Source organism: Vulpes vulpes, chromosome 3, assembly GCF_048418805.1.
Source record: "Vulpes vulpes isolate BD-2025 chromosome 3, VulVul3, whole genome shotgun sequence".
In the NCBI taxonomy this organism is placed as follows: Eukaryota; Metazoa; Chordata; class Mammalia; order Carnivora; family Canidae; genus Vulpes; species Vulpes vulpes.
Genome location: NC_132782.1, coordinates 81,151,920 through 81,172,477, shown reverse-complemented (window position 1 = coordinate 81,172,477; position 20,558 = coordinate 81,151,920). Strand labels below are relative to the sequence as shown.

General features: G+C 57.6%; 1 protein-coding gene across 6 annotated transcripts; it reads right to left on the bottom strand.

Annotated features, from left to right (window-relative positions):
* Positions 1-903: 903 nt before the first annotated feature.
* On the bottom strand, positions 904-19,393 carry MLXIPL (MLX interacting protein like). 6 transcript variants are annotated; one of them, XM_026019654.2, is made up of 17 exons: positions 19,007-19,388; positions 14,970-15,076; positions 10,841-10,923; positions 10,591-10,680; positions 10,239-10,283; positions 9,537-9,738; positions 9,331-9,411; positions 5,931-6,100; positions 4,094-4,634; positions 3,748-3,815; positions 3,518-3,668; positions 3,246-3,361; positions 3,035-3,154; positions 2,721-2,848; positions 2,517-2,640; positions 1,986-2,115; positions 904-1,692 (listed from the first exon to the last, which is right to left on the bottom strand). In XM_026019654.2, the coding sequence occupies exons 1-17, from the start codon at positions 19,297-19,299 to the stop codon at positions 1,574-1,576; spliced, it is 2,568 nt and encodes an 855-aa protein (XP_025875439.1). In that variant the 5' UTR covers positions 19,300-19,388; the 3' UTR covers positions 904-1,573. The 6 variants fall into 6 exon arrangements, with proteins under 6 accessions (XP_025875439.1, XP_072608986.1, XP_025875437.1 ...); XM_072752885.1 differs by having other exon boundaries at positions 3,518-3,665; positions 19,007-19,374; XM_026019652.2 differs by having other exon boundaries at positions 3,246-3,668; positions 19,007-19,393.
* Positions 19,394-20,558: the final 1,165 nt, after the last annotated feature.

The window sequence follows — 20,558 nt, the reverse complement described above, 5'->3', positions numbered from 1 at the left end:
ACAGAAGACTGCCTGCTATTTATGTCCCACAAGCATCCACAGAAGTCCTGAGATGTGAGAGGCTTGAACTAGCTCCATGGGGAGAGGGATCAGCCGTGAATGGAATCCCCAGCACCAAGACCATCGCGTGGTCCACAGCGGGCCCTCAGAAAAGATTTGTTAAATGGCTCAATAGAAAAACCAATGAAGTATCAGGGCCATTCACCCCAACTCCTCATCTGAGGTATCAGTTCCTTCTAAGATATCCTAACCAAGTGGCCATCCACCCTCTGCTTGCACATCTCGCATAATGGAGAGGTCACTATCCCCCACCCCCCTGTGGTAGCATGTTCTCTTTAGATGTTTCCAGTGGAAGGCCCTGTCATTTCTACTTCTTGACTCAGCTCTGCCCTTTCCCAACGTAAAAAGTGGTAAGCCGGGGTGCCTGGGTGGTTCAGTGGGTTAAGCATCTGCCTTTGGCTCAGGTCATGTTCCCAGGGTCCTGGGACTAAGCCCTTGCTCAGTGAGGGCCTGCTTCTCCTTCTCCCTGCAGTCCCCTTCTGCTTGTGCTCTGTCAAGTAAATTAAAAAAAAAAAATTTTTTTTTAAAGAAGGTGGTAAGCTTTCCTGAACCTTTTCCTGCCCATGCAAAGAGGAGTTCCAGGATGAGTGTCTGTCACCTCTCACCAGGATGCCAGCAATAGCCTAAAACTGTACTCCCTGCCTCTGCCCTTAAGGGCCCCACTGTGGTGTATTCTCAACTCCACACCCAGAGGGATCCTGTTAAGAACTTACATCTGATCTTGTCCTATCCCTACCTACTCAAAACTTTCCAGTGCCTTCCAGCTCAGAGGAAAAGCTAAGGTCCTTTCAAGGCCACTTCCCACAGCCAACTGGCTCTCCATTCCCGAATGAGACACACTGATGGTCCCAAACAGTTTTTGTTTTTATTGGCAAGAATTCTTTACAAAATCCACACACACGCATTCACACACACACAAGATGCCTGCCCTGGTTTGGCCACCACCTGCCCCGCTTTCTCCTGGGGTCAGACCTTCCTGGCGTCACCCAAGGATGCCATCCTGCAGCACCTCACCCCACAGTGGGCTACCAGCAAAGGAACAGAGAGTGGGAACTTCCTTTTCTGCCCCTTTGCCGAGAAGTGGAGGCCTGAGCCCCATCAAGGGGGCGGGGAGAGGAGCAGGTGGGGGAAACAATTGTCCCCCCTCCTCCTACAAGCTCCCTGAATTGCCAGCTTAGGCCCCAAGTGTCACAGCTGCTAAGGCCTTGGGATCATCATCTGGTTGAAGCTTCTCCACCCCTATTTTGCAGATTAGAAAATGAAGGTCCAAAGAGAGAGTATGAGTCCCCCCTGCCCCCTCAGGTCTCAGTGTTCATCACTTGTGGGGCAGCAACTGGAACATAGCTCTTGCTGGCTTTCAGGAGGTGGAAGAGATTTGAGCCCTGCTAAACCCTCAGGAAAGGGCACAGCCAGACCTGGGGCAGGAAGGGAGTGCCCAGACGTCGTCCCTGGAACCCATGCCCAGGAAGAGCAGCTCCTGGGCAGCTGAGTGAGCGGCAGCATCTGGCCAACACTATAAAGGTTTGCCAAGGGTGCCTTCTGTGACTGCCCGTGTGGCTTGCTCGGGAATACAGGCTGGATCTGTCAGGATACTGGTAGATGTGCTCAGCTGGCGGAGAGAGTTCAAGACAGCTGGGGAAAGACAATGAGAGAATGAAAGAGAGAGGGGGAGAGACACCTCCCAGGGTCAGGGCCCTTCCCCTGGATGCTGAAGACAAAAGGGATGAGAGGGATATACTAGCTAGCAAGATCATCAGCCCCTCCCAGGACCTCCGTCTGTAGGTGACTTGGTAGGCAGAGGACTATTCAGCGTATGTGGTGGGATGGCTAAAACTTTAGGCTATTTCAAAGGCAGCCTGGGCCTGTGGTCTGAGCAGGGTGGACACCCCTGGACATTATGGTGGGCAGGCAGTTGGCTCACGTACTTGGCCGGAGAGCGGGCAGGGAGCAGTACTGGTCCAGCCAAGCCAGTGAGGTCTGGCGGAGGCTCTGCAAGCTTGCTGTGGACACCATCCCGTTGAAAGACTCGAACAGAGGCCGAATGAGGATGCTGAACTGGGCCCAGGTCAAGGAACAGGCCTGCTGATCAGCCAGGACCCTCGCCCTGCTCATGTGTAGCCCTGACATCTGGCTCAAACCCAGGGAAGGGCCCGGCCACTGTGGCATCATGAACTTTGAAGCCTGCTGCAGCCACTGCCCCCCATCCTGCCATGGCCTGTCGGGGGCCCTCTCTGCCCTTCTGGGCTGCACCCAGGGCCTCCTTCCTGAGTTTCCCTCTGCTCCCATCATAACACCAGGCACTCCTGCTGGCCAGGATGCCAAAGACCTGGAAGGACTTGAGTCTCTTCCCCTGGGGGCAGCTCTGGGCCCCTGCCTGGCCTGTGGAGCTAGCCTGCAGTCAGGCACAGCTGGGTCTGGCTCCAGGACTCACGCCACCCCTGGCCGAATGAGGATACTACCCAGAACTTCCAGTTGTGCAGCGTCCGGGTGCGGACATAGTCGTCAAACATGTCTCTCATCTGGTCGAAACGCTGGTGTGTAATGGGCACCCCAGTAGCAGGCAGCTGCTGCTGGCACAGGCTGGGGGAAAGGGGGCCAGTCAGGGCTGAGGAGTCGGGCGGCCTACCCCTTTGCCCCAGTGCCCTTGGTTCCCCACCTACTTGATGGCAGCATTGAGCTCCTCGATCTGGTCCCGTAGCTGCTGGGCCTCCTCCTGCATGGCCGCCCGCTCTTGCTGCAGCATGGCGATGTACTCGGCCGTCTTCTGCAGCGTGGTTGCTTTGCTCACCTGCAGGCATCACCAGGGTAGGCTCAGGTGCTAGAAGTGGCCCCACTCTGTGGCCCACTGAGGCACTGGGTGGAAGGAGGAAACTGGGTGTCCAGAGGGTCCTGGGATTGGGTCTTGGACGGTAGGAGGGGGGCCTACAAAGGAGCCTTATGGTTCTGGGGGTGCCAGCTGGGGCTGGGGGCTTACCTTGAGGCTGGGCTGGGCGCTGAGTGTGCTCACCAGCCCGTGCAAGGTGTCAAACCCCAGCTTGATGTTGAAGCGCCGCTTCTGCTCTGCAGAGATGTGTGTGATGCGCCGGTTCTCAGTCTTGGGGGGCAGACAGTGGGGTGAGCCTAGGAAGGAGCATGGAAGGGCCTAGGGGTAGCAAACAGATCTTGGGATGAGGGAATGGTGCCACCTTATTGTTGTCTGGACGGCCCCGGCTGAGGATGGGTTGAGGGGGAGAGACGTGGACGCTCAGAGTCCCCGGGCCCTGCATGGAGCTGAGCTCCCCAGACAGCCGTCGCTTACCACCTGTGACAGGGACAGACAGACCCACAGACAGACCAACACAGGGGAGAGGGTCCCATTGCCCTGTTCCTCTCATCCTGGCCTCAGATGTCATCCCTCTTTCTTCCTTCCCCTTTCTCCATCCCCTGGAGTTCCCCAAGCCTTGCAAGCCCTCTTTACCGCTGTGTGCTGGGGGTGAGAGCCGCTCTGCTTTGGGGACAATCAGGGGCCTGGGAAGGGCCAGTGTGGCTGGGCCTGGAGGTGGCCGGGGCGGTGTGGGGGCCGGGGTCGGGGGGAGGAAGGTGCGGGGGAATTCAGGGGCCATCTCCTGCTGGGGTGGAGAAGGGCAGAGAGTTAAAAGGAGGTAAAGCCTGGGGCCCACCCTCACCTCCCAGTGCCCACCATCTTACCGGGGACCCTGAAGGCCGAAGGAGGGTGCTGGACACAAGTGATGGTTCCAAGGTTTGCTCAGGCTTGGCTGTACACAGGCAGAACTATGAGGGCCACTGGGGCCAGCCTCAAGACCGTCCCCCCATCCACTGGAGGGACCCAACTCCCAAGGCCCCATCTCGCCCTTCCAAAAAGCCTGCTTCCCTTCTGGTTTCAGGGCCCATGTCCCTAATTCCTTGCCACCTCCCCATCCTGCCAGCTGAACCTGAGCCTGCCCCTTAAACTTCACCCTCTGCTCCCCCAGGCTCCCCACTTCTACATTTGGTCCCACTTTCCCTATGTGGGATCCTGCTCTTCCCATCTCACCTGCTGTGAGCAGCTGTGTGAGGCAGGGGTTGCTGCCTCCCGCAGTGGCAGTGGAGTTGGCCGTGGCAGGGGCCAAGGTTGGGGGACTGGGCTTCCGCCCTCTAGGGGATAGGGTGGGGGGCCTGCCTCTGGGCCGCATGCTTTGGGGTACTGTGAAGTGGGGCCCAAATGGGGGCTCCAGATATCCCGAGGGTAGAAGGTCTATGGGGAAGGGGGGAGGGGAAGGGCCAGGCTGTGGGGTCGGTGGGAAGGCAGTGGGAGCAGGCAGTGGGGACACTCCTGGGGCAGGTGGGACGGTAGAGAAGGGGAATCTGGGAGAGAAGAGAGGTTCTTCCTGCAGCAAAGCAGGGGGAGGAGCCATGGGAGGGAAGGTGGGGGGGGCACAGGGCTCTGGGCCAGGCCCCTTGGCAAGGGCAGGGTATTGGAGGAGCGGTGGGGGTACTGGAGGGGGTGGCAGCTTGGGCTTGGGGTCTTCAGGAAGGAGGAAATCAGAGTTCAGGAAGGCACTGGAATCTAGCGGGCCAGGGCAGCTGCTCCGGGCCTGGTTGGGGAACAAACAGAGAGCAGGGGGGAACAGCTGGCCTTTGTAGCCACCCTGGCAGCCTCTTGCCCTGGCTGAGCTCTGGACTGGGCACTGGGAGAGACAGGAGAAATGGTCCCTCCTGTCCCCACCCCCCACACACCAAAGGAAATTGTAATCTAATGAGAGGTGGGAGTGGAACACACGTATGCACCTATTAGGTTTGAGAAAGAGCATCAGTCTTCCTGCCTATATTTTCATTTGCCAGATAATTTCTCCATCCAGCCACCGATCCATCCACTAACCCATCATCCTCCATTCACTTATATATCCTCTCACTGCGAGTTAAATCCTCTACCTATCTCTCCTCCAGCCCACCAGGTATTAGCCCATTCACCAATCCATCCAACCGTCTCTCCTTAATTCATCCACCAACCCATTCATAATCCATCCACCCATCCACCATCTGTTCCCTGACCAGCCACTTATTCAGCCACCAGCCTATTCATCAACCCATCAAACTATGCATCTTCAAATCCATCTACCAGCCCATCCATCCAACCGACCACTCACCTACCTAAATGTACACCAACCCATGTAAGCAACCACCCCCATCTACAACCCATCTATCAATTCATCAACACCCCATCCATCTACACTCTCATTGGGCAACCATTTACCCAGTGCTGCCAATGTGCTTGGACTGTGCTGGGTATGGAACATGGAGTGGTGAGCAAGGCTTAGCTCTTCCAGCAAGGAGCTCACTGTCTAGTTGAGGAGATCTCTCAACGATGAACTACAAGAATGCCTGAACAGGCTGATGATAGAGGGAAAAGGCTTCTGACCATGCAGCAGGGAGGTGACATCTGAATTGAGCCTGTGAGTTCCCAATCCACAATGGCAGGTTCACCATTTCCTAAACATTCACACTGAGCTTTCTGTCTCCATGGGCTCATTTGTGCTTGTCTCCTCATCTGGCTTGCCTTCTATTGGTCTCTTTTTCTGTCCAAACCCAATCCATTCACTAAGCCCAGAACCTCCCCTCCTCCAGGAAGCCTTTCACAAGCAACCCACTCTTCAGTGGTACCCTGGCTCCATGCCCCCACCCCCAGCCTCTCTTCTACAACCACCTGGTCCTTCACGATCTTTCCATCCCAGCTGAATGGTGCTCTCTCACAGGGCAGAGATGGGCTCTCTCTCCCCCTTCAGTCCCTCTCAGTCAACCAAGCACAGGACTGGGCACTCAGGAAGTGCCCTATCTCCCAGAAACGGGTAGGTGACCTAGGCAGGACTGAGTGTAGCAGAGCAGGAGCTCACCTGCAGGCGGTTATGCCCTGAGAGGTGGGTCATGCCTGATGAGGCAGGGGGCACCTCTGAGCCCAGGATCCCACTGCTGAAGAAAGGGTCAGCCATGGGGCCAAAGCTGGGGGGCTCCGGGAAATGTGAAGGCGTGGGCGTCTGTGGGGGGCGGTAGCTGGTGAAGAAATCTGTAATTCAGACATACAGGGCGGTGGTAGTTAGGGTTAAGGCCAGGCGGGCCTGGAAGCTGTGGGAGGAGAGTGGGCCTTGTGCCCTGTCCCCAGGCTGGGCCAGCCTGACTGGCAGTGAGGTGGGGGTAGGCGGGGGAGGGGGGGCTTCCACAGGAGATTGTGAAATTGGGAGAGTTTCTGTCTGTCTCAGGGGAAGCAGCAACAGAGGTTCGGGTGGGATGGGCCTGCATGCAGGACAGCAGAGGCAGTGTGGGGGTGTGAGGGGGACCCCGGGAAATAGTCCTCCCACTGAACCCCACACTTGGCTCATGAGGCCCCCTTTTCCATCCCAACCCTGGACATTCCTCTCTTTCGCTTCTGTTACCAGCTCTGCTGGGGTCATAGAAAGGGGCAGGGTAATAGAATGCCAGGGAGGGAGAGGGGTGGGGTGCAAGGGGTGGAGGTCTGGCATAGGGAAGAGCCCCAGGGTGACAGCAATTCAGGGGTGAGTTAGAGGTGAGAGGGGTCAGGAGGTCAGTGGGTCTGGAGTAAGTTGGTTTGTTGGAATGTCCAGTGGAGCCTCAAAAGTAGAGCCTAGGAGTGGGGTGGAGGGCTAAGGGGGTCATAGCAGAGGTAAGCGGGTGGGCTCAGGGTGAGGGCAGGAGTGAGGGAGGGCTGGAAAGCCTGGAAGAGCTGGCGGGGAGGGGGCAGCCAGATTGTCTGAGGTGTGGGTTGTGTAAGCCCCAGGCTATTCTGGTTTTGGGAAGCAGCTGCCTGTGGCCTAACCACATCCCGGGCCTGAGCGCCACCCGCCCACCCGCTCCCTTCCGGGCACCTTTCTCTGACCCTGACAGCCTTTGGCCTGAACCAGCTCCCAAGGCCTCCTGGTCTGGTCAGACCCAGCCCCACTGGCCTTGAATGGGCCCTGGCTCCCTGGCCAGGGGAGCTGGTCAGACTTCTCTCCCAAAGGCCACTCTGAAGGAGACCCAGGCCTGGGACAGATAAGCCCACACCAGACCTGGAGACTGACGGGGGTTAAACTTGTATGTGCATCTTATGTGACTCTGGTGACCATGTGTCGCTGGAAGGCTGGCTCTGGGGGTGTCAATGTGTGATCTCATGCAAAACACTTCCCTGCGTGTGTGTGCCTGCCCCAATGTCTGTAGTTCTGTCTGGGTCTGTATGTGCCTGCCTTGATGTGAAGTGCTCCACATGTGCATATCTGCTCTGTGCCCAGGTATGCGCGTCTGGGTTGGTAGGCATGTGTGCCTGCACACAGGGACTCATGTGTGTCCTTGACCACCCAATCAGAAAGGATCTTTTTGTCCTACTGCCTCCCTTTAACTGAGGGACTGGGTGGCAGAGGGCCCCCTCAGCCGGCAGAGACCTTGGGTCTCATCGCTAGGCCCCTTGAGGTCTAACTCTAGAACCAGCCACATACTGGCCTGCACCCTGCTGCTCCCTAGCTCCCAGCGCTCTGTGGGGCTCATAGGGTAATGAGCCCAGTCACTACCACCCCTTGTCATAGTCTCCCCTTCATTATTCCTTCCCTCCTCCTAACCTTAGCTGGTCACCCACAGAGCCCTGGTCCCCCCCAGCTTCTATACATTGATGTACATCCCTCCCTGAGGTCCTCTCCTGCTCCAAGCCTCCACCCCTTCCTTGAACACTCCTCCTCAAGCCCCCTCCCTCCATGGAGTTCTGGCCTTCTCACCGGGTTTCCTCTCAAGTGAGAAGCTCTTGGGGACAATCAGAGCAGTAGCCCTGTTGGCCTTGGCACTCCCTGCCCTCCCTGTGCGTGGAGCGCCAGAGGGGGCCACGCTAGCCACCTCCTCTGCATGACCCACATCCCCTACCCTTGGTTGCATGCTCACCTCCACCCCAGCAGCCACCCTGGATGGAGAAAAGTGGCTTCTTAGCCCCAGATTTGGCCCAGAGTCCACGGTGGAGGCAGTTTCCTACCTGTGGCAGGGGTGTGTGTGCCCAGACAGGACCGCTGCCCTCCCAGGCTGGTCTGCTCTCTGGGCACTGCCATCAACACTTCTGCCCCACCACCCCTACCCTGCCCAGGGCTGAGGCAGGGGTGGGGGTGGTTCCTCATTCCCTAGTTCCCGCCCCACTTCTTGATTGACAGGCCCAGGACCCTGTGGGGAAGAAGTGGAGGGGCCATTGAAACTAAGCCTTTATGCCAGAAACCCCCTTTCTACTCCCTTGGACTTTGGCTGAGACAAGACAAGCCTCTATGGCTACCTGACCCTGAGCATGGCTCCAGAGTCCCCTAAACAAATGATTATTAGGGACAGATTCCAAGATCTACAGCTAAGTAAAGAAAGCGATGTCAGGCAGTCTATTGGAAAACAAAAGGAAACATTTGTGCACAGGTGCTTATACAGACATGGGTATCTCCAAGAGGATACAAGAAACCAGTGACCTAGTGGCCCTGGGGTCAGGAAAGGGAGGTACATGTTTCTACATGTTACTTTAAAAAAAATTCTTTACCAGATTTAATTCCTGAGATTTTCTTAAAAACAACATAGGAAGTAGGTGAGGTGTGGGTGAGGTCTACATGAAACCAGACTGGTCAAAGTTGATATATGTTGAAGTTGGTGATGGTTACATGAGGGTTCAGTGAACCACTCTCTCTCTACTTGTGTGCATGTTTGGAATGTTCTTTTTTTTTTTTTTTTAAGATTTTAAATATTTATTTATTTGAGAGAGTGAGCACGAATGGGAGGAGGGACAGAGGGCGAGGGAGAAGCAGACTCCTCACTAAGCAGGGAGCCCGACATGGGGCTTGATTCCAGGGTCCTGGGATCATGACCTGAGTCAAAGGCAGATGCTTAATGGGCTGAGCCACCCAGATGCATATTCTTTAATAAATAGTTTTTAAGGAGAATTGTGTAAACAATAAACAGGCCCAAACAGATCAAAGTCCCTCTCTCTCCTGAGATTCCCAACATCCACTACTTTCTTGGGAGCTCACAGAGCCTTTAGCTTCCAATATGCCTGGCCCCTGGCCCCTGCATAGGCACCCAGTCTGTCCCTGCTCTCACCTGTGGCCGTATCAGTTGTATCCCGCGTCCAGACAAAGAAAGACCAGGAAGGGCCCTCAGAAATCATTTAACCATCCATCCTCCCAGATGGGCCTAGGACGGGGCCTCAGGTCTGGTGGTCATCTAAGAACTATCCTCATGCTGACCCTCCCCCCACCACCTGTCCACCCTACCCAGCAGGGGATGCTGCCTCACCTGAGATCTCCATGAAATCGTCCAGGCTGGGCTGCAGAGGCGTCAGGTCTGGCTGGATCATGTCAGCATTGCCCACGTAGGCTGGAGAGGGCAGTGGTGAGGTCAGGAGTGGCAAGGCAGGATGGAGTCGGGGCTGTCCACCCTTGGCCATCCTCCCTCGGCTTCCCGGATTCTTAAGGCCTCCCTCTCCAGATGCAGGCCCTCACCATCCTCAGGGGGCAGCTGCAAGGGTGCGGAGCTTGGCTGCGTCATGGTGAAGAGCGTGTCGGAGATGTCGGACAAAAAGCAGTCGAGGTCCAGAAGCTGCCGGCCACCGGGCTCCTCCTCCGGGCCCCCAAGCAGCACAGGCACGACGCTGGAGAAGAGCTGCTCGCACCATCGCTCCGGTGGCTGCCAATCCCCTTCGGCCTAGGGAGACAGAGCCTTCAGCAGCCATGGGAGGGATGCAGGGGTCTCGTGCTGCCCCTCACCCTCCCATGTGCCCTGCACCTAGGGGATGACATGCTTAGCAGGTCTGGAGCCTCTGCAGGCCTGGCCCTCCTCACCTCTCTCTGGAGGACTCAGTTGGCTGCCTGGAAGGCCTATGGTCACACCCACTGGCTCCTAATGACTGACCCCCAGCAGATAGAGCCGGAGGGCCTGCTGAATAGATAAGGGTCTGCTTCCTGCCCCTATACTTTTTCCTGCCTGGAACCCCAGTTCTTAGGGACTTGGGTCCTCCATGCCTCCCACCACTTGCTGGGCTAACCAGAAGACTTGGGGTCTTCCCACCACTGCGCTCAAAGACTTCCCCTCCTCCGGAGTGAAGGGCTCAATGAGCTAGAGGACAGCAGTCACACCCACTGCCCTCAAGTCCCTCCAGGACCCTCGCTGGCCCCTGCCTCACCCACCTGGAGGGAAGCACCCACCTGCTTTGGAGTCAGAAGATCCCCTTCCCTGCTGGATTTACGGAGCTGCAGGAACACACAGAGGTGGATACTGGATAGCCTGTCCCTCTTCTATCACTGCCCACCAAGGCCTCCCCTGCTCACAAGCTCCCCGGGACAAAAGGGATCCCCAATTCCCTTCAGGAGCTCCCCTGCGCCTGGAGGTACGGAGGTGGCGAAGAGACTTTGGACCACACGGTGGCGCTGTCAGCCTGGGTCTTAATGGGAGGCGGGGTTGGGGGTTGGGTCGGGGTGGGGGTGGGAGGGAGACCCGCCGGCTCTTCCTAGAGCGGCAGTGGTCAGCAGCCACCCCCCCACCCCCTCCCCTACTGACCCGTTTCTTGTAGTAGATGCGCCACTTGTGGTACTCGCGCATCACCACCTCGATGCGCCGCTTCCAGTAATTGCCCTCCAGGACGACGGCCTGGGGAGGGTCGGGGAGGGGCTCAGTGAGAGGCCGGCACCGAGCCCACCCCTCACCCAGTCCCCACCTGGGCCAGCCCCTCCTGCCCCGCGCTCCGAGGGACTGAAGAAGGGCGTGTGGCAGGGAGGCCTGCAGGCTCCGGGTCCCTGGGCTCTGCTACCTCTGGTTTCCGGTGCTCATCAGCCTCCGGCCCCTGCAGGGGGGTCACGAAGCCACAGACGGGGCTCTTCCTCCGCTCCACATCTGAGAGAAGGGGGCCAGGTCAGGAGGGTACCCAGCTTCTTCACCTCCGCCCCAAGGGGGCTAGGACCCCAGGACCACACTATGAAATCCTGCTTAGCTTCTGATGTTTAGATTAAGTGCCACCTCCTCCAGGAAGCCTTCCTGCCTGCTCTAGCCCTCCCAGAACTCCCTTTTTGATGGGACCCTGTGAAAGGAACCTCCCTACACCTCCTCCGCCTCCCTTGGGAGCCCAGTAGGGGTGCAGGTAACACTGGCTGAATGGGATTGGGGGACCACAGGAACTGAGCTGCTCCAAAGTCAGGCATGCAGGCCAGGGCCTGGAGCCCTTGGTCCCCTGCCTCAGGCTCCTTGACACTACCCAATCTGATGCCAGCACCCCTTGTCCCCTCAGGCCACCTAGCTGAGCCATTTCATCACCTCCTCCACTCCCTTCCTTCTCTCCAATCCAATCTCCCTCTCCCCCAGGCTCCTTCTTTGGGGCCCATAAACACATACCACATGTGCCCCTTTGCCTCCTAAACTTTCCCTTCCCTTGCTACCCCAACAAGGTAATCTTTCCTTTCACCCCTTTGCTTTGTGGCTAGTTCTGGAAGAGTTGTTATCAGCACCTCCACTTGGTGCCTCCTGGTTTCCTCTTCACTTCCTGTAACTCAGCACCTGCCCCCACTGCCCAGCCAAGACCCTTACTCGTCCGCCTTCCCCAGGCCCTTCCTCCTGGACCTAGGGTTTGGAGCACTGAACCTTCCTTTGGTTCTCCTGCCTCTTTGACAATTTTCACTGGCTCTTCTGCAAGTCCTGCCCCCAAACCTCTCTCATCTTGCCCCATTCCAGCTGCAGACTTATTTTCCAGCTGCCCACAGAATCTCTATCAGGATGTACCAAAATTTGGGGGGAGGGGGAATTTAAAAAAATAAAAAAGGATGTCCCAAAACTTGCCACTCTCAGATGTTTGGAAACATCCCTCCCAAGCCTGCACCTCCTCTAGAGGCCAACACTGCCTCCCAATCACAGAAACTCCTCCATCAACCCCCAGCATTCCTATCTGTGGACTAATTGACTCTCACTCCTGAGCATGTGTAGCATTTCTGTTACTGTCCCCTCCCTCCATATTCTGTTACCCCGAGGGTCTGGTGTCATCTCTCACCTGGACCTTCCTGCCTCTAGCCTCACCCTCTCCAGCCCACCTTCCTGCTGTGGCCGGTAGACCCTCCCTGACTCCCTGTACCTCCCAGGTAAAGTTCACACCCCTTACCTTGGCTTCCAAGCCCTCCATGACTGGCCTCTCTGCTTCTGCCCCCTTCTTACCTCCTTCACCTGCTCCACCTTGAAGCCAAACAGCTTCAGCCACAGCCCACCCTCTGGCTTTATTCTACACAGATGCCCTTCCCTTCCGTTCTCTGCCTCACTCACATCTGCCCACCCATCAGGAGAGCCCAGGGCAGTTTCCACTTCCAGGAAGGCCCCCCTCCTCTGAAACCCCACAGTCTTATCTGCCTCATTCTGCACTTGGCCTTGGCCATTTCTCTGCATGCTGGCCTCCCTGCTGAGAGTAAAAGCAGAAGCTGTTGTTCCCTAGCCTCAAATCCCTGAATCTGGCACAGAGCTTGGCACACAGTAGGGCTTCCGACCCCTGGGATCCCCATGCAGTGATTTTTCCCACCTCAGCCCTCAGCAGACCCTCTGGGACAATTAACAGACGGGGGAGGGTGATGGGGGGGGGTGGAGCTACTACTCAGACATGAAATATATTGGGATCTTCAGCATTATTCATGAAATTCTGTCCTAAAGGACAGTCTCCAAAGTGATCCCCATGGGACTAGGGGAGGGGGTTTGTCCTGGTGGTTGAGCAGTGGCTTGGAAAACAAAGGGATGGGCCTCTGGATGTATGTGGACTGCCAAGGGGTGACAGCAAGGAGAGTCTCAAACAGTACTGCCCTGGCTTCCCAGATAGAGGGAATGAGCACCAGAAAACATTAAGTTTGTCCAGGGTCCCCAGAGGGTCAGGTCTGAGCAGACCTGGCCTGGCTGGGCCCTCCCTCCCCCATCCCAAGGACCCTGTACTCTAGACAGAAGGGCAGCGACCACATGACTTCTGGGACTGGGGCAGGCTTCATTGAACACTGATTAAGTTCACCCATTCAGGAAGCCCCTTGCACTATGCTGGGACAGATGCTGGGACAGGGAATCCGCAGATGAATCAGAGCACTCACAGCTTAGTTGGAGAGATAAGGAAAGTACACACAGAACATGAGCAAGGCGGGGAGCCCAAACAGAAGAGGTGTACAGTGCTCTGGGAGCTCAGAGGACACCAGGATAATTTGGGGGTGCAGGAAAGGAGGGGGTATCTTGGAGCCCAGGAACCGGCAGACGGGTGGCAGGTATGAGGGGGATGAGCCAGGCAGCTATCTAGCAGTCCTCACTCCTCTCTTTTTCCCAATAATATAATCACCTTCAGGGAGCCCCTGTGTGGGTCAGGCCCTGTGCTGAGATACGATCTTACTGAAAACTCACAGCAAACCTCAGAGCAGGACCTACTGTTACTCCCACTCTGCAGATAAGTGATCTTCAGCTAGGGAGGCTAGGGACTTTCCCAAGGTCACACAGTGGGGGCATCCTAGAACTTGACTCCAACCCCTCTCTGTCTGACACAGAACCTGGGGTGCTTCCAGCAACTCAGACAGTAGCCAGAGACCAGGGTCTGCCTGTCTGGCTGAGGACCCTGGGTGGCATCAGAAATTTTTTCTGCAGAGAGGAGTTGGCATCCCATCCAGCTTTGTGGGGGAGGGGTAGAGAGTGCGGGGGTAGCGGGGGCAGAGTGACTCCTTCTGGCCTATCAGCTTCCTGGTTTGGGTAGGGCCCTTCTTACAAGTTCTCAGGTGAGGACTGGAAGCCAGCCAGCTGGGAGCAGTGGAAGGAGCATTGGGCTCAGAGGAGGAAAGCCCTGGACTTCCAACCAGTCACAGCTCTGCTCCTTTTCTGCTCCATGACCCTGAACAAGTTACTGGCCTTCTGGGCCTTACTTGCTCATCCATAAAATGGGGGAAATAATACCTATCTACTTGGATTGCCAGGAAGCCTCGAATAAGATGGTTTATGAAGTACCAGGCGCCATAGATAAATAGAAACCAGAAAACCCTCCCTCTCTCTGCTTGGATGGAATCCAATGGAGCCAGGACAGAGAATACTGCATTTGGCCCCTCCTGGGCTGTGTGTTCCCAACTCAGGGCAGCCTTTGATCTTGTAGCAGGACTTGACTCAGTCAGACAAGGTCCCAATCCAGGGCCGACTGGTCTGAGGCTGCTCAGTCTCTGCTCCCCTGCTATAGTGGTGGTGGTGATGGTGGGGGCTCATGCCCCCAAATGAATGATTGTGACCTCCTCAATGGTATATCAGATTCAACCATCATTTATTTAGCACCAGCTATTGTGCTTTGTGCCAAGCCCATTCATACCTGTTATCCCCAGGCCAACCAGGAAAAGTAGGACTGTTGGCCTTATTTTATAAATGAGTAAATAGATTCAGAGAGGTTAGTCACATAGCCTGCAGTCACACAGCCAGCAAGGGCAGAGACTAGGAGAAAAGCAGCTCTGGGCAACTCCCAAGTCTGCAGGCCCCTCCACTCTACCACATGGCCTCTCTGGGCCCCCTGCCCCCCCAGTCTCCATGGGAGCACCTCCTAGGGGTTGCATCAGGGCTTCAGTGAAAGGTTGGTAGAGACCCAGGCAAGATCCTTATTTCCTATTTTCGATGTGATGCTATTGGCCCAGACAGCATCTAGCACCTCTTCCCACCCTGGCATTTGAAGTAGTCTGGACTGATGGAATGTAGAAAGGGCCTTGGATTGCCCTGCAAACCTCTGCCCACCTTCCAAAGGGTGACCCTTGCTGTGCCTAGCGTCCCTGTGGAGAGCACCTTTTGGGACACATTCCCTGAGACCCTCTGGAGGTCAGATGCCGATCCTGGCCCTAAGGGTCATGGGTGTTTCCTGGGCGCCCGCCCCTCCCACTGCAGCCCCTCTGGTGGGGAGGCCCCTGATGCCCACTCACACTGGATGTACCAGGCCCTCCAGATGGCGTTGTTGAGGCGGATCTTGTCCCGGCAAAGCAGCTTGAGGCCTTTGAAATTCTTCCACTTGGGAGATACCAGCTTGCCACTGTCAGAGGGAGACGGCTGGGTCAGGGAGGGAGGGGGGTACAGGGGAAGCTAAGAGGGGCCTCCTGCAGGGCTGGCTCCCCGCTCTTCCGCACACTGAGTACTCATGCATGCGGGCCATCAGAGGGCTCCCTGCTCCCAGAATCCTGCAAATCTTGCCCCACACTCTAACCTGCCTGAAATTCCTACCCTGAGTCTCAGACCTTTAAAAAATATCCCCCCAGGTCCCTGCTAGGGGCCCTTGTATTCTCTGGTGGAAGCTGCTCATTAACCTACCACCAAAACTAAAGCCAGGGCTGAAACCTATTTACCAGGACAATAATGCCAGTGGCCTCACAGACATCTGTCTGTATGCCTGTTCAGGAGGGTTCCCAGACCCATTTCTTACAGAAGGAAACTGAGCGTCAGGAAGCCAAAGGGACATGCCCAAGGTCACTTGATGGAGATTCATTCAGGCCCTGTGGCTTTTCTCCACCTGACTCACTGTTCCCCCAGGGGATGGATAAGGTGTGGGGAGGGAGTCTCTAAACCAGAAGTGGCCTCCAAGCAGCCAGCTGCTTTTTCACTGCCCTCTGGCTTCTGCCCCATCCAGAGTCCAGGGATGGCAATTTGGCCTGAGCTGGAAGGGATGCCCCTTTCTCAGGGGTGTGTGCACGACAATAGCCATCAGGCTCCAAAGGAAGGCATTCTGAGATGGTGGTGTGGTAGGCAGTGGGGAGGCAGCACCCTAATCCCGGCCCTAACCCTGACCCTAATCCTAGCAGTCAATCAAATCCATGAGGTGGAAGGGCAGACCAGGTGGCTCAGCAGTTTAGCGCCGCCTTTGGCCCAGGGCCTGATCCTGGAGACCTGGGATAGAGTCCCATGTCTGGCTCCCTGCATGGAGCCTGCTTCTCCCTCTGCCTATGTCTCTGCCTCTCTCTCAGTGTGTGTCTCATGAATAGACAAAATCTTTAAAAAAAAAAAAAAAAGAAGAAGGGCTCTACACACAGGTGAGGGACTTGACTCTCACGGTCAGGATGTGCTAGACACAGGGGGAGTGTACCACCCCTAAGGAGCTGACCTGGAAGGTCAAGATGCTCAGCATTTAGACCCCCACTGGTCCCTCCCTTCTCCCTCCCTCCTCATGGTCCACAAGCCAGGGCTGGACACCAGCCCCCTCTGGCCCACCTTTTCCAACCCTGGCTCACATGGGAAGCTGAGGCCCCAAGGCTTAGTTTTTCAGAACACCAGGTCTGCTTTCTTCTGAGGCTTCTCCCTCATCTTGGGGGTATGGGGTAGGGGGATGGCAATCTGACTCCTACAACCCTTTCAGTGCATGGGTCACTGGGTCCCCTCTCCTCTCTGGTCTCCAAGCTCCTGTGTTTGTTTTTGGGCAGGGAGTGGGGAGGACTGCCATCCCAGGGTACCACAGGCCTCATTACCCAAATAGGGTACATAAGCCCATGCCTGCTGGCTGGCCCCCTCCCTCCTAAGTTAGATAAACACCATCTGTCTAGTAGGGAGTCATGGATGGGGTGCGCTGATACCTCCTGGGCCAGCTTCTTCTGTGGCACCTGGGGAGACTCCTGAGTTTGCTGCCCCTGCCTGTATCCCAGCAACCTCTCAGCCCACTCTGATCACCCAGTGCCCCATGCCCAGCCTGCCTGCCCTCTTTCCATTCCCTAGCCGAGGCTATAATGTTTGTAGCCAAGGCAGTGGTGCTCGGGAAGATGAGATGGTGACAACATCCAAGTCCTGAAGGGAAGGATTTGGTCTGCACCAGGCTTATTGGCTAGGAGGGGAGGAGAGGTTCCCAGCCTGGGAAAAAAGCTTGGCACTAGGGTTCAAGGGCTTATGACCACCAGGAAGTCTGGAAATCTCAAAGATGGGTTGGAGAAAGCCTAGGACACTTAGTTCAGCCCCACCCCCCACCCCCTACCGTGTCTCCAGTCTACCTTACAGGAATTCCCTGAGAGTCTCTCTGACAGGGTCCTGCTTGGTCTCTCCCCAAGGTCATGCTTTCTGTAACTAGCCAGCTCTGACCACAAACAAGTGTTTTCTTGGAACTTCCAGAACCTGTCTCCCTGGGGCTTCTACCCACAGAATTGTGGACTATGCACCTCCTCCTAGAAGAGGAGTCCTCTGTCTGCCCACAGTGCCTGCTGAGGATGAAAGCTGGCCAGGCAGCCTGTGGACCCCTTGCCTTGCTGTCCTTTCCCATCCAGTCACTCTCTGGGTCACCCTGGCTTCCCCAACACTCTCCCTACTAGGGGACACCTATAATTAGGGATATTCAAGGGCTAAAACACTCTCCCAGGCTGAACCTCAGATTTTTTTCCTCTACCAAACAGGGGGAAGCCCAAGTCTCCTCTAGTACTGAGCCACCTCCATCCCTGGAGCTTGAGCTGCAACAGAGACGGAATATTCTGGGTGTTAGGGAGAAAGCACAGCCCTCTCCTCCCCAGCTCCCCTGGGTCACATCAGGTTCTAGTCAGCCTCTTAGTGTGGGCAGTTCTTGGAGTGTGCTCTGGCCCCAACCTTGCCTCTTCCCCTGAATCTCCCCTTTTGGCCACCCATGGTCTGGGGTTGGATGGGATTTGGTATAAAACAGGAAGCTGAAGTTGGGAGCAGCTGAGAAATGGGGAGCGCTGAGAGAGCCCCGGGAGGAGGGGTGCCCACATTCGGTGTACCAGGACCTTAAATGCCCTGTCCCAGTCGGTCCCGTGATGTCCCAGGAGGCGGGGGAAGGGAAGAAAGGGACGGGAATTTGAACTTTCCTCATCGGTCCGGCGCCCTGGACGCTCAGGTTGCAACATGACCTGGGCCTGGGGCCAGAGCGTGTGGGCCAAGGTTACGTCGCTTCCAGCCAATGGGGTCGTGGCTGGGCTGCCGGTGGGGGGTGGGCAACACCCCCCCGCAATCCCCACCCCAGCCGCGGCTCCTCGGCTCCTCGTCTCCTCGTCGGAGCTTCAAGGGCCGTTCTGTGTCCAGCGGTTCTCAGTAGGGGAGGAGGCGCCGCAGAGGAAAAGGAATATTTGCACAGAGAAAAGATCAAGGCCGGCCGATCCCCCTTTCACCTCTACGGTTTTCGGTTGATAATTTATCCTGGCCCCTCCGCTCCTGGGAACTTTGCTCCAGGGCACTGGGCCAGAACCCGGGTTCGCGCCCTCCCCTGGGACGCAGGCGTGGAGCCGGGACCGCGCGCGGTCTGCGCGGTCTGCGGCGGCGGAGCAGGGGTCCTGGGCAGCGTTAGGCGCTCAGCCTCGCGGCAGCCCGGGTCGGCGAGCCCTGGCCTCCCGGGCACCAACCCACGCGGCGTGCAGCACCCCCTGCCGGGCGACCGCTGGGAAACCGTGCCAGCTGCGCCCCCCTGGGTCCGCCCGGGGCACCCTTCTCCCGCCACCCTCGACCTAGCAGGTCAAGAACAGATGTCCCGGCAATTGGGGAGTGCAAGGTGGACGAGCGACTGGGAGTCGGGACAATCATGGGCGTGAGGAGTGTCGGCAGGGAGCGGGCATGGAGTGGGTCTGGGCCGGCTGCTGCGCAGGGAGTGGAGGGCCGAGGTGGTTGGGTGGGGAGTGACCGCCAGAGTGGAGGGGGGGATGGCTTAGGGTCCTGAGGGTGCGAGGGATGCCCTGGCATTTCTCTGGGGGCAGATGAGTCGGGACGGGGAGAGGGGCCCGAGGTGGGCCTGGGGCGGTCAGGGTGGAGGGCAGGCGGTCGGTGCCCTGGCTGGGGAGTGCAGGGGTGAGCCACGGAAACCTGGAGGTGCGCACTCCGGGCGGAGGGCTGGGCCGGGCCGGGGTCGGAGGACGCTCGGGCCGGGGCAGAGGGGTGTCCAGGACGTGGTCGGAGTCTCGAGAGTTTGGGGCCAGGTCGGGTGTCCGGGGCCCCAGCGCGTGGTCCCGCCACGGAGGGCCGAGGCTGTCGGGCCCGCAGCCGCCCTCACCTGTAGGCCAGGCTCATGCACTCGAAGAGGCGGGTGAGTGTGGGGTCGATGCTGCGCGGCCCGAAGTCTGCGGGCCCCATGGGCCCCTCCTGGTCGCGCCGCCGGGGCAGCGAGTCGCTGTGCGGCGACGACACCATGAAGTGACCGCTGTGGATGACCTGCGAGCGCAGCAGCCCGCCCGCGCCGCGCCGGGCACTCGGGTCCTCCGAGTCTGTGTCTGAGTCCGAGTCTTGGCCGGGGACCCCCCGTGGGCCGTGCAAGCCCGCGGCCAGACCCGCCAACGCCCCGGCCATGGCTTTCGTCGCCGCCGCCTCGCCCCAGCAAGCGGGAGCCGCCAGCGCCGCAGGCGAGGTCCGACTGGCCTCATTAGCATAGCCCCGCCCCTCCGGCGCAACGGGTCGTTCGAGGGGCGTGGCCTCCTGAGCGGGCGGGACGGGGCTCACATTAGCATAATCAATACACTAAGTGTGAGCGCCCGCGTCCCCACTCTATTCTAGACTCTGTGGGTCTAGAGTTTGGAAGAGGAAGAAGAGACCCTTATCTCCCCTCCCGCCCTTCCTTTTGGGGTGCCCTTACTTCGTCCGAAAGGGGTCTCAAGAAGAGTTCATTATCAGTCGTTCACACCTGAGCCTGAAAGCGCCTCAGTGCCTGGCCTTCCTTGCTTCTAGGGTCCCCCCCCCACCCCTCTTAACGCCCCTTACCTTAACTACACCCCTCCCTCCCCGCCCTCTCTGATCTCTCGGCTCACATTCACTCCCTCTCAGTCCTGCACACAGCTGGAAGCACCCACCTCTCACAAGTCTTGTGTGGCCTGGCCCACGGGAAGGTCTCAGCACCCCCAGTTGCCATTATGATCATCACTACACCTGCACAGAGGCCCCAGAGGGTTAATGAGTGTGAAACCAGTGGCGATGGGTGACAGGTGGCAAAGTGGAGCCTTGGTCACCCTCCCCTGGCATCCCCCAGGCAGGCCACCTGTTCAACAGCTCTGAGCACCCCTTCTCCCAGGCCCTGAGGTCCAGCTCCTGTCCCTGCTCTCACCCTAAGAACATGAACTGGGGTGTTTGATCTGAGGCACTCACACTGTCACCTCACTGGCATCTTTAACAGTCCTCAGAGCTGGGATTCTTGCCCATGTCAGGGGGTGTCACCAGAGTCCACAGAAGTGGAAACACATCTGAGTAGCTACAGAGGGCCAGCTATGAACCGATCTAGAATTCCAGACTTCCCAACCAGGGCTATCTCTGATGGGGGATTGGAGGGGTAGAGGCCAAAGCTAACCTCCCTAGGTTTGGTGGGAGGTGTGACCTATGTCCGGTGACAGGAGGGAAAGAGGGGGAGGTGGTCAGCTGGGGCTGGAAGCTCAGAAAAGGTTCTATGAGTGCTTTCCTCCATGCCCAGGCTCCCAGGATCAAGGGCCCCTGTGACCATCTGAGGCACTGAAATGACATCCCAGGCTGCTCACAGGCCTACCTTCCCACCCACCCACGTCCCTTGGCCAGATACCTCTTCCTGGCACAGTCACCTCTTGGTCCCTGGAGCCACAGGTGCT